Genomic DNA, 12,979 nt, shown 5'->3' on the forward strand with positions numbered 1-12,979 from the left:
TACCATTGATGATGATGCCACTTCAGTCTATACTTCACTCTGCTGCCTGGATCATCTTTGTGGAGAAACGCGGTGGGCAAGTCACTCCCATCCTCAAAAATCTCCAGTGGCTGCCTGTTAACCTACGAATCAAGCAAAAACTCTTCACTCTCGGCTTCCAGGCCGTCCATCCCCTCGCCCCCTTCTCCGTCACCTCCCTTCTGTCCTTCTCCAGCCCAGCCCGCACCCTCCGCTCCTCTGCCGCTAATCTCCTCACCGTTAGGCCTCGTTCTCACCCGTCCCACCGTCGACCCCCGGCCCACGTCCTCCCCGTGGCCCGGAATGCCCTCCCTCCGCACATCCTCCAAGCTAGCTCTCTTCCTCCCTTCAAAGCCCTCCTGAGAGCTCACCTCCTCCAGGAGGCCTTCCCACACCGATCCCCCTTTTTCCTCTCCTCCTCCCCATCCCCCCTGCCCTACCTCCTTCCCCTCCCCACAGCACCTGTATATATGTCTGTACAGATTTATTACCCTATTTTACTTGTACCTATTTACTATTCTATTTATTTTGTTAAAGACGCACACAGAGCTTTAATTCTATTTGTTCTGACGATTTTGACAGCTGCCTACCTGTTTTGTTTTGTTGTCCATTTCCCCCTTCTAGCCTGTGAGCCCGCTGTTGGGTAGGGACCGCCTCTATATTTTTCCAACTTGTACTTCCCAAGCGCTTAGTCCAGTGCTCTGCACATAGTAAGCGCTCAATAAATACGATTGAATGAATGAATGAATGAATGAATACGATGGGGAGCCCGTTGTAGGGTAGGGACCGTCTATGTTGCCGACTTGTACTTCCCAAGCACTTAGTCCAGTGCTCTGCGCACAGTAAGCACTCAATAAATACAATTGAATGAATGAATAAGATGGGGAGCCCGTTGTTGGGTAGGAACTGTCTGTGTTGCCAACTTGTACTTCCCAAGCGCTTAGTCCAGTGCTCTGCACACAGTAAGTGCTCAATAAATAAGATTGAATGAATGAATGAATGAATAAGATGGGGAGCCCGCTGTTGAGTAGGGACTGTCTATGTTGCCGACTTGTACTTCCCAAGCGCTTAGTCCAGTGCTCTGCACACAGTAAGAGATCAATAAATACGATTGAATGAATGAATGAAATGGGGAGCCCATTGTTGGTAGGGACTATGTTGCCGACTTATACTTCCCAAGCGCTTAGTCCAGTGCTCTGCACACAGTAAGCGCTCAATAAATACGATTGAATGAATGAATAAGATGGGGAGCCTGCTGTTGGGTAGGGATTGTCTCTCTATGTTGCCGACTTGTACTTTCTAAGCGCTTAGTCCTATGCTCTGCACACAGTAAGTGCTCAATAAATACGATTGAATGAATGAATGAATGAATGAATAAGATGGGGAGCCCGCTGTTGGGTAGGGACTGTCTCTCTATGTTGCCGACTTGTACTTCCCAAGCGCTTAGTCCAGTGCTCTGCACACAGTAAGAGCTCAATAAATACAATTGAATGAATGAATGAATAAGATGGGGATCCTGTTGTTGGGTAGGGACTATGTTGCCAACTTGTACTTCCCAAGCGCTTAGTCCAGTGCTCTGCACACAGTAAGTGCTCAATAAATACGATTGAATGAATGAATGAATAAGATGGGGGGGCAGGCAGGACTGGGGACTTAGCTTCCCGTAGTGGTAGGAAGAACAAGCCCATTCACTGAGGCCCCCCCTTTCTCTGTCCCCCTACCCTTTCTCTCACTCTTCCCCTTTTTGATGATGATGATGGCATTTATTAAGCGCTTACTATGTGCAAAGCACTGTTCTAAGCGCTGGGGTAGAGACCCCCTTCCCCTTCTCTCTCTCTCCCCCTCCCACCTCCCCTCCTCTCTCTCTCTCTCCCCCTCCCGGTCCCCCCCAAATAAATAGGCAGAGGCCGGGAGCAGGAGACTGGTTTTCTCTTTAGGTCTGGCACATCACAGTGTGAGGCTCTTGTTCCCACAAAAGGCACTTTAATCAGCCCCCCCGCCCCGCCCCAGCCCCCCCTCCCTCCCACCCCCCAGGTGGGGACCCCACAAACATGGCAGTGCCCTGGTCCCTTGGCTGTAGCACCCAACCCCCTCCTGGCTAGGGAGGGAGCGGGGGGAAAAATGCAGCCAGGACAGGGCTAACCTCTCCTGAATCTCTCTCATTCCTCTCCTGAGGAATTAAAAGCTGGGAGGACAGGGGGGTGAAAGCCCTAACCCCCCCGTCCCTAAAGCCACTCGTGTCCAAAGCTGGGGAGACTTTGGGGGGCACAGGAGCGGGAAGGCATTTATAGGAGAGGATGGGGGGTGAAGGCCCTAAACGGCCCCCCCCCCGCCCCCCACCCATCCCTAAACCCACTCGTGTCCAAAGCCAGGGAGACTTTGGGGGGCACAGGAGAGGGAAGGCATTTATAGGAGATGACGGGGGGTTGAAGGCCCTAAACCCACCCCACCCATCCCTAAACCCACGCATGTCCAAAGCCAGGGAGACTTTGGGGGGCACAGGAGAGGGAAGGCATTTATGGGAGAGGACGGGGGGTTGAAGGCCCTAACACCCCCCCACCCATCCCTAAACCCACTCGTGTCCAAAGCCAGGGAGACTTTGGGGGGCACAGGAGCAGGAAGGCATTTATAGGAGAAGACGGGGGGTTGAAGGCCCTAACAGCCCCCCACCCATCCCTAAACCCACTTGTGTCCAAAGCCAGGGAGACTTTGGGGGGCACAGGAGAGGGGAGGCATTTATAGGAGAGGACGGGGGGGCTGAAGGCCTTAAACCCCCCCCCCCACCCATCCCTAAACCCACTTGTGTCCAAAGCCAGGGAGACTTTGAGGGGCACAGGAGAGGGAAGGCATTTATAGGAGAGGACAGGGGGTTGAAGGCCCTAAACCCACCCCACCCATCCCTAAACCCACTCGTGTCCAAAGCCAGGGAGACTTTGGGGGGCACAGGAGCGAGAAGGCATTTATGGGAGAGGACGGGGGGTCGAAGGCCCTAACACCCCCCCACCCATCCCTAAACCCACTCGTGTCCAAAGCCAGGGAGACTTTGGGGGGCACAGGAGCGGGAAGGCATTTATGGGAGAGGACGGGGGGTTGAAGGCCCTAACACCCCCCCACCCATCCCTAAACCCACTCGTGTCCAAAGCCAGGGAGACTTTGGGGGGCACAGGAGAGGGGAGGCATTTATAGGAGAGGTCAGGGTTCAAAGGACGGACACCAAACTGCCCCCCACGTAACTGGAGGACCGGAAGAGACCCCAGCCGGGATAGGAGGCTCGGGGTGGCTTGTCCCACTTAGAAAATAACGGGTTTGGCTTTTTTTTATAGAATCCTTCCTGTCCCCCCTCACTAGGCCCCAGCTCTCTCCCCCTCCCCACCGTCCCGTTCCCTAAAAATCTATATACACACATATACATATTTATATGGCACAGCGAACGGGCCACGGATTAAAAAAGCCCCAAGGCTCCACGGGAAGAGTCGGCGGGGCAATCGGTTAAGGCAGACGGGGAGGGACGGCTAGCCCCCGCCGTCCCACGGCCTGGAGGAGGGAGGTTGGCACAGACAGCCTGAGGGGAGGAGGAGGAGGAGGAAGAGGGGTGCTCTGAGCAAGGCACTTAGGGATCTTTGACCCTCCCTCTACCTCTCCGGGATGGGGAAGCGCTGGCGGGAAAGCCCCCGCCCCAGTTTGGCAGTGAGAGGGGGGAACCTGGGTGGGGGCGGGACGGCGCGGGCCGCAAGGCCTCCCCCTCAATCCGGTAGCCCCCCAAGGACGGGGGTAAGGCACAGAGTGGAGGCCGGAAGCCAGGAATTTGGTATCCCGGTTCCTCCCGGCCCCGAGCTGAGGTCTGGAGGGGCGGGGGCTTTTGGCCCATGGCACGGCATTTAAAAGATTCGTGTAAAAAAAGGAGGGAAGTTGGGGCGAGGGGAGAGGGGCGGCAGGTGGCTCGCCCCCGGCCCACCCCCACTAGCTGCTAGTCCTTGGCTGGTTGAGCACGGAGTAGACGTTGTCCACGCGGCTCAGCCGCTCTAAGAAGGGCAGGAGGTCGTGGAGCTCCGTGTCGGCCATGTTGTCGAACCACGAGGCCACCGGCACCTGGGGAGGAGAACCGTGATGGGGAGGGGGCGGGGGGATTCGGGAGGCGACGACGAGGGCACGGCGCCCAGTGCGCTGGGGCGGACGGGGGATAATAATAATAATAATAATGATAGCATTTATTAAGCGCTTACTATGTGCAAAGCACTGCTCTCAGCGCTGGGGAGGTTACAAGGTGATCAGGTTGTCCCACTGTGGGCTCACAGTCTTCATCCTTGTTTTCCAGATGAGGGAACTGAGAAGTGAAGTGGCTTGCCCCAAGTCACACAGCTGACGGAGCCGGGATTCGAACCCATGACCTCCGACTCCCAAGCCCGGGCTCTCTCCAGCGAGCCACGCTGCTTCTCCAAGGAGGATGTTCGGATCGGAGTCGGGCCCCGTGCCACGGGATGCTCCGGGGCTAACGGGGCGGGGGGGAAGAAGGGGAAAATCCCCATTGCATGGAGTGAGGCAGCTGAGGCCCAGTGAACGTAAGGGACTTGGCCCAGATCATGCAGAAGGCAAGTGGCGGAGTCGGGATTAGAACCCAGGTCTTCTAGACTGTAAGCCCACTGTTGGGTAGGGACCGTCTCTATATGTTGCCAACTTGGACTTCCCAAGTGCTTAGAGAAGCAGCGTGGCGCAGTGGAAAGAGCCCGGGCTTCGGAGTCAGAGGTCATCGGTTCGAATCCCGGCTCCTCCACATGTCTGCTGTGTGACCTTGGGCAAGTCACTTAACTTTTCGGAGCCTCAGTTATCTCATCTGTAAAATGGGGATGACGACTGTGAGCCCCACGCCGGGCAACCTGATCACCTTGTATCCCCCCAGTGCTTAGAGCAGTGCTTTGCACATAGTAAGCGCTTAACAAATGCCATTATTATTATTATTATTATTACAGTGCTCTGCACACAGTAAGCGCTCAATAAATATGACTGAATGAATGAATGAATGAATGAAAGGTCCCCTGATTCCCAGCGCTTAGTACAGTACTTTGCACATAGTAAGCGCTTAATAAACACCAACATCATCTTCATCATCACCCACTCTAAGAGAAGCAGCGTGGCTCAGTGGAAAGAGCCCGGGCTCTGGAGTCAGAGGTCATGGGTTCAAATCCCGTGGCCGCCAACTGTCAGCTGTGTGACTTTGGGCAAGGATCGGTTACCTCATCTGTAAAAATGGGGATTAAAACTGCGAGCCCCCAGTGGGACAACCTGATCACCTTGTAACCTGCCCGGCGCTTAGAACAGTGCTTTGCACATAGTAAGCGCTTAATAAATGCCATCATTATTATTATTGTACTCTTCCACGCACTTAGTACAGTGCTCTGCGCAAAGTGGGTCGCACAGCTGACAGTGACAAGCAGGGATTAGGGTCCAAGACGTCTGTCTCCCAAGCCCGTGCTCTTTCCACTGAGCCATGCTGCTTGGAATTGTACTTTCCAAGTGCTTAGTAGTAATAATAATAATAATAATCAATCAATCAATCAATCAATCGTATTTATTGAGCGCTTACTGTGTGCAGAGCACTGTACTAAGCGCTTGGGAAGTACAAGCTGGCAACATATAGAGACAGTCCCTACCCAACAGTGGGTTCACAGTCTAGAAGGGGGAGACATAATGGCATTTGTTAAGCGCTTACTACGTGCAAAGCATTAGCACACAGTAAGCGCTCAGTAAATACGAATGAACGAATGGATAGCAAACATAGCACATATGTGTAAACAGCGCAGGCTTGGGAGTCAGAGGTCACGGGTTCAAATCCCACCTCCCCCCACATGTCTGCTGTGTGACCTTGCGTAAGTCACTTCACTTCTCTGGGCCTCAGTTCCCTCATCTGGAAAATGGGGATTAGGACTGTGAGCCCCACATGGGACAGCCTCATCTCCTTGTATTCCCCCCAGCGCTTAGAACAGTGCTTTGCACATAGTAAGCGCCTAACAAATACCAACATTATTATTATTGAGAAGCAGCGTGGCTCAGAGGAAAGAGCCCGGGCTTTGGAGTCGGAGGTCAGGGGTTCGAATCCCAGCTCCGCCACCGGTCAGCTGTGTGACTTTGGGCAAGTCACTTCACTTCTCTGGGCCTCAGTTACCTCATCTGGAAAATGGGGATTAAAACTGTGAGCCCCGCCCCCCACCGTAGGACAACCTGATTAACTTGTTACCTCCCCAGCCGCTTAGAACAGTGCTCGGCACATAGTAAGCGCTTAACAAATATCATTATTATTGTTATTATTATTATTAAGTGCTCAATAAATACCACCGAGGGACGGATTTCCACTAGCCTTGTGGGGTAAGGGTAGGGTCTGCCCGTCCCCTGTCCAGTTTTTGTGCCCCCTCCATCCCCACTCCTCTGGACTCCTCTGGACCTGTATATATGTATATATGTTTGTACATATTTATTACTCTATTTATTTATTTATTCATTTATTTATTTATTTATTTATTTATTTATTTTACTTGTACATATCTATTCTATTTATTTTATTTTGTTAGTATGTTTGGTTTTGTTCTCTGTCTCCCCCTTTTAGACTGTGAGCCCACTGTTGGGTAGGGACTGTCTCTAGATGTTGCCAATTTGTACTTCCCAAGCGCTTAGTACAGTGCCCTGCACATAGTAAGCGCTCAATAAATACGATTGATGATGATGATGAGGATGACTCATGACCCGGGGCACCCTGTCCCCAAGCCTACCATCCCTCCCGGTCCCCCCCACCCTACAGTCCCTCTTGAAGCAGTGTGGCCTAGTGGGTAGAGCCCGGCCCTGGAAGTCAAGAGCTGAGTTAATAATAATCATAACAATAATAACAACAATAACAATATCGATGGTATTTGTTAAGCGCTTCCTAGGCAGGTCACTTCTCTGTGCCTCAGTTACCTCATCTGTAAAATGAGGATCAATCAATCAAGCAATCGTATTTATTGAGCGCTTACTGTGTGCAGAGCACTGTACTAAGCGCTTGGGAAGTACACGTTGGCAACATAACTTGGATGAATGAAGGATGAAGACTGATGAAGGATGAAGACTGTCTTCACAGGATGAAGACTGTGAGCCCCCTGAGGGGCAACCTGATCACCCTGTAACCTCCCCGGCGCTTAGAACAGTGCTTTATTTATTTATTTATTATTTATTTTTATAATTTATTTATTTATTTTACTTGTCCCTATCTATTCTATTTATTTTATTTTGTTAGTATGTTTGGTTTTGTTCTCTGTCTCCCCCTTCTAGACTGTGAGCCCACTGTTGGGTAGGGACTGTCTCTATATGTTGCTAGCTTGTACTTCCCAAGCGCTTAGTACAGTGCTCTGCACACAGTAAGTGCTCAATAAATATGATTGATTGATTGCTTTGCACATAGTAAGCGCTTAATAAATGCCATTATTATTATTATTTTTTTTTTTATTATTAGGCACCAAGAACTGTGCTAAACCCTGGGGTAGATTCATTCAGTATATATGTATATATGTTTGTACATATTTTTTACTCTATTTATTTATTTATTTAATTTATTTGTACATATCTATTCTATTTATTTTATTTTGTTAGTATGTTTGGTTTTGTTCTCTGTCTCCCCCTTTTAGACTGTGAGCCCACTGTTGGGTAGGGACTGTCTCTATATGTTGCCAATTTGTACTTCCCAAGCGCTTAGTACAGTGCTCTGCACATAATAAGCGCTCAATAAATACGACTGATTGATTGATTGATTGATTCAGTCGTTCAATCGTATTTATTGAGCGCTTACTGTGTGCAGAGCACTGGACTAAGCACTTGGGAAGTCCAAGTTGGCAACATCTAGAGACGGTCCCTACCCAACAGTGGGCTCACAGTCTAGAAGGGGGAGACAGACACCAAAACAAAACATATTAACGAAATAAAATAAATAGAATAAATATGTACAAGTAAAATAGAGTAATAAATAGGTACAAACATATAAAGTTATCAGATTGTACTTGTACATATTCGTACAAAGTTATCAGGCTGTACTTGCACATGTACGTATTTACTATTCTATTTATTTTTCATTCAATCGTATTTATTGAGCGCTTACTGTGTGCAGAGCACTGGACTAAGCGCTTGGGAAGTACAAGTTATTTTTTATATTTTTATATATTTTATATCATATATTTAAAATAAATAAAATATTTATAAATATTTACATATTTATATTCATATAATTATTTACATAATATTTATATAATGTTGTATATTATATAATAAATATTTATAAAATATTTATAAATATCTATAAAATATATTTTATGTTTATATTACATATATTTTTTATATTTATATTATTATATTATATTTATATTTCTTTTGTTAGTGATTTGCACATAGCTTTAATTCTATTTGTTCTGACGACTTTGACACCTGTCTACATGTTTTGTTTTGTCATCTGTCTCCCCCTTCTAGACTGTGAGCCCGTTGTTGGGTAGGGACCGTCTCTATTTGTTGCCGATTTGTACTCTCCCAAGCGCATAGTCCAGTGCTCTGCACACAGTAAGCGCTCAATAAATACGACTGAATGAAGGTTGTCCTACATGGAGCTCCTCATTTTACAGATGAGGTAACTGAGGCACAGAGAAGTGAAGTGACTTGCCCAAAGTCACCCAGCTGACAAGCGGCGGAGCTGGGATTAGAACCCAAGACCTCTGACTCCCAAGCCCGGGCTCTTTCCACTGAGCCACGCTGCTCCTCCAGTTGTCTGCCGTGTGGCCTTGGGCAAGTCACTTCACTTCTCTGGGTCTCAGTTCCCTCATCTGGAAAATGGGGATTGAGACTGTGAGCCCCACGGGGGACAAGGACTGTGCCCACTTTTATTTGCTTGTATCAATATAGTGCAGAGAAGCAGCGTGGCTCAGTGGAAAGAGCCCGGGCTTGGGAGTCAGAGGTCGTGGGTTCTAATCCCTGCTCCACCCCTTGTCAGCCGTGTGACTTTGGGCAGGTCACTTAACTTCTCTGTGCCTCAGTTCCCTCATCTGGAAAAGGGGGATTAAGACTGTGAGCCCCACGTGGGACCACCTGATCACCTTGTATCCCCCCCCAGCGCTTAGAACAGTGCTTCGCACATAGTAAGCGCTTAACAAATACCACCATCATTATTATTATTATTATTATTATTATTACAGTGCCTGGCACCAAGTAAACGCTTAATACCAGAATTATTATTACGATTATTACTATCTGCTGTGTGACCTCAGGCAAGTCACTTCGCCTCTCAGTTCCCTCCTCCGTAAAATGGGGATGGAGACTGCGAGCCCCACGTGGGACAGGGACTGTCTCCAACCTGATTAGCTTGTATCCGCCCCAGTGCTTAGTACAGCGTCTGGCAATCAATCAATCGTATTTATTGAGCGCTTACTGTGTGCAGAGCACTGTAATAATAATAATAATAATAATAATGATGATGACATTTGTTAAGCGCTTACTATGTGCAAAGCACTGTTCTAAGCGCTGGGGGGATACAAGGTGATCAGGTTGGCCCGCATGGGGCTCACAGTCTTAATCCCTATTTTCCAGATGAGGGAACTGAGGCACAGAGAAGTGAAGTGACTTGCCCAAAGTCACACAGCTGACAAGCGGTGGAGCCGGGATTTGAACCCATGACCTCTGACTCCGAAGCAGCGTGGCTCAGTGGAAAGAGCCCGGGCTTTGGAGACAGGGGTCATGGGTTCGAATCCCAGCTCTGCCACATGTCTGCTGTGTGACCTTGGGCAAGTCACTTCACTTCTCCGAGCCTCAGTTCCCCCATCTGTAAAACGGGGATTAAGACTGTGAGCCCCACGTGGGACAACCTGATCACCTTGTAACCTCCCAGCGCTTAGAACAGTGCTTTGCACATAGTAAGCGCTTAACAAATGCCATCATTATTATTATTATTATTTCCACTGAGCCACGCTGCTTCTCTAAGCACTGTACTAAGCGCTTGCACTGTACTGGCACGTAGTAAGCGCTTTAACAGGTACCATCATCGTGATCGTCGGCCCCCTCCCCTGCCCGCCCCGCCACGGCCCGGTACCCACGGCGTTGTTGGGGTGGAAGAAATAGGAGGCGGGCGAGTTGTCCAGGATAAGCGTCCGCTCCAGTTCCCGGCCCAGCCGGCTCAGGTCCTTGACGTAGTTTCCCCGGTGGAAGACGCAGGATTCCCGGAAGAGCCGGGCCCGGAAGGCCCCCCACTTGTCCAGCAGGTCGGCCACGGGGTCGGCGTACTGAGGGGAGGGAGGAGGGCGGGTCACCGGGTCACCCAGCGGTCCAGTACATAGGCCACGGCGGTCAACATGCCGAGCGGAGGCGGCGGGAACACCCCACTGGTCCAATACGTAGGCCACAGTGGTCAGTGGGACCGAGAAGCAGCGTGGCTCAGTGGAAAGAGCCCGGGCTTTGGAGTCAAAAGGTCGTGGGTTCAAATCCCGGCTCCGCCACTTGTCAGCTGTGTGACTTTGGGCAAGTCACTTCACTTCTCTGGGCCTCAGTTCCCTCATCCGTAAAATGGGGATGAAGACTGTGAGCCCCATGTGGGACAACCTGATTACCTTGTATCTACCCCAGCGCTTAGAACAGTGCTTTGCACATAGTAAGCGCTTAACAAATACCAACATTATTATTATTATTATTATTATGGAGGGGTGACCAGGGTTGGCCACAGTGGCCAGCATAATGACCACTTCCCCCTTCTAATAATAATAATAATAACGATGGAAAGCACTGGTCTAAGCGCTGGGGAGGTTACAAGGTGATCAGGTTGTCCCACGGGGGGCTCACAGCCTTCATCCCCCTTTTACAGATTCATTCATTCATTCAGTCGTATGTTTTGAGCGCTTACTGTGTACAGATGAGGGAACTGAGGCCCAGAGAATAATAATAATATTTATTAAGCGCTTACTATGTGCAAAGCACTGTTCTAAGCGCTGGGGAGGTTACAAGGCGATCAGGTTGTCCCACGGGGGGCTCACAGTCTTCATCCCCTGGTGAAGCAGCGTGGCTCAGTGGAAATCAATCAAACAATCAATCAATCGTATTTATTGAGCGCTTACTGTGTGCAGAGCACTGTACAAGTTGGCAACATATAGAGACAGTCCCTACCCAACAGTGGGCTCACAGTCTAAAAGAGTGGAAAGAGTGCGGGCTTGTCAGAGGTCATGGGTTCGAATCCCGCCTCCCCCACATGTCGGCTGTGTGACGTTGGGGAAGTCACTTCACTTCTCTGTGCCTCAGTTCCCTCACCTGTAAAATGGGGATTAAGACTGTGAGGCCCCACATGGGACAAGCTCCTCTCCTTGTGTTCCCCCCAGCGCTTAGAACAGTGCTTTGCACACTTCTAGACTGCGAGCCCACTGTTGGGTAGGGACCGTCTCTATGTGTTGCCGACTTGTACTTCCCAAGCGCTTAGTCCAGTGCTCTGCACACAGTAAGCGCTCAGTAAATACGATTGACAGTAAGCGCTTAACAAAAACCAACATTATTATTATTATCATCCCCATTTTCCAGATTGAGGGAACTGAGGCCCAGAGGAGTGAAGTGATTTGCCCAAAGTCACACGACTGACAACCGGCAGAGCCGGGATTAGAACCCACGACCTCTGACTCCAAAGCCCGGGCTCTTTTCGCTCAATAAATACGATTGATTGATTGATTGATTGATTTTCCACTGAGCCGCGCTGCTTCTCGAGACTGTGAGCCCGTTGTTGGGTGGGGACTGTCTCTCTATGTTGCCAACTTGTACTTCCCAGGCGCTTAGTACAGTGCTCTGCACACAGTACCTGTTGCCGAACTGGACCGCACGTGTGCTCTGCACGTAGTAAGCGCTCAGTAAATACGGTTGAGCGAATGAATGACTATTGAGGGGGAGGCCGGAGGGGCGACCATGGGGTCACTGGGGGGTGGGCGGTGGGGCGACCAGGGGACGCCCATCAAGTAGGCACATCAGCCGCCGCGGTCCGCATCCTGAGGGGAGGGGAGAGAGGTGGGTCTCACCTTGGCCAGGCTGGCAGTGAAGAGGACGCACTCAAACATCTGGCTGACCCGCTGCAGGAACTCATCCACGAATGGCCGCTTCAGGACGTACACCTGGACGGGAATCAATCATCAATCAATCGTATTTATTGAGCGCTTACTGTGTGCCGAGCACTGGACTAAGCGCTTGGGAAGGACAAGTCGGCAACCGGGAATCAATCAATCGTATTTATTGAGCGCTTACTGTGTGCCGAGCACTGGACTAAGCGCTTGGGAAGGACAAGTCGGCAACCGGGCCCGGGCCGAGCGCTCAGGGGGGCAGGCCTCAGGCCTACTAACTGGACGGTCTCTTTGAGACCCGCCACTCCCCCCACGACAGGGCCCCCTCCTTCCCTTCCCCACAGCACCTGTATATATGTATATATGTTTGTACGGATTTATTACTCTATTTATTTGACTTGTACATATCTATTCCACTTCAATCAATCAATCAATCAGTCGTATTTATTGAGCGCTTACTGTGTGCAGAGCACTGGACTAAGCACTTGGGAAGTAAAAGTTGGCAACATATAGAGACAGTCAATCAATCAATCAATCAATCATATTTATTGAGCGCTTACTGTGTGCAGAGCACTGGACTAAGCGCTTGGGAAGTCCAAGTTGGCAACATACAGAGACAGTCAATCAATCAATCGTATTTATTGAGCGCTTACTGTGTGCAGAGCACTGGACTAAGCGCTTGGGAAGTCCAAGTTGGCAACCTATAGAGACAGTCAATCAATCAATCAATCGTATTTATTGAGCGCTTACTGTGTGCAGAGCACTGGACTAAGCACTTGGGAAATACAAGTTGGCAACATATAGAGACAGTCAATCAATCAATCAATCGTACTTATTGAGCGCTTACTGTGTGCAGAGCACTGGACTAAGCGCTTGGGAAG

General features: G+C 49.9%; 1 protein-coding gene across 2 annotated transcripts in view; it reads right to left on the reverse strand.

Annotated features, from left to right (window-relative positions):
• Window positions 1-2,058: 2,058 nt before the first annotated feature.
• Window positions 2,059-12,979, reverse strand: part of CTDSP1 (CTD small phosphatase 1) — a 49,759-nt gene continuing 38,838 nt past the window's right edge. For both annotated transcript variants that reach the window (XM_038741558.1, XM_038741516.1), the window contains exons 5-7: window positions 12,060-12,152; window positions 10,110-10,295; window positions 2,059-4,107 (exon numbers count right to left, since the gene is read on the reverse strand). In XM_038741558.1, coding sequence (XP_038597486.1) covers window positions 3,979-4,107; window positions 10,110-10,295; window positions 12,060-12,152 — 408 coding nt within the window. In that variant the 3' untranslated portion in view covers window positions 2,059-3,978. The remainder of the gene's footprint in view (window positions 4,108-10,109; window positions 10,296-12,059; window positions 12,153-12,979) is intronic.

Source organism: Tachyglossus aculeatus, chromosome 1 (genome assembly GCF_015852505.1).
Source record: "Tachyglossus aculeatus isolate mTacAcu1 chromosome 1, mTacAcu1.pri, whole genome shotgun sequence".
Lineage (NCBI taxonomy): Eukaryota > Metazoa > Chordata > Mammalia > Monotremata > Tachyglossidae > Tachyglossus > Tachyglossus aculeatus.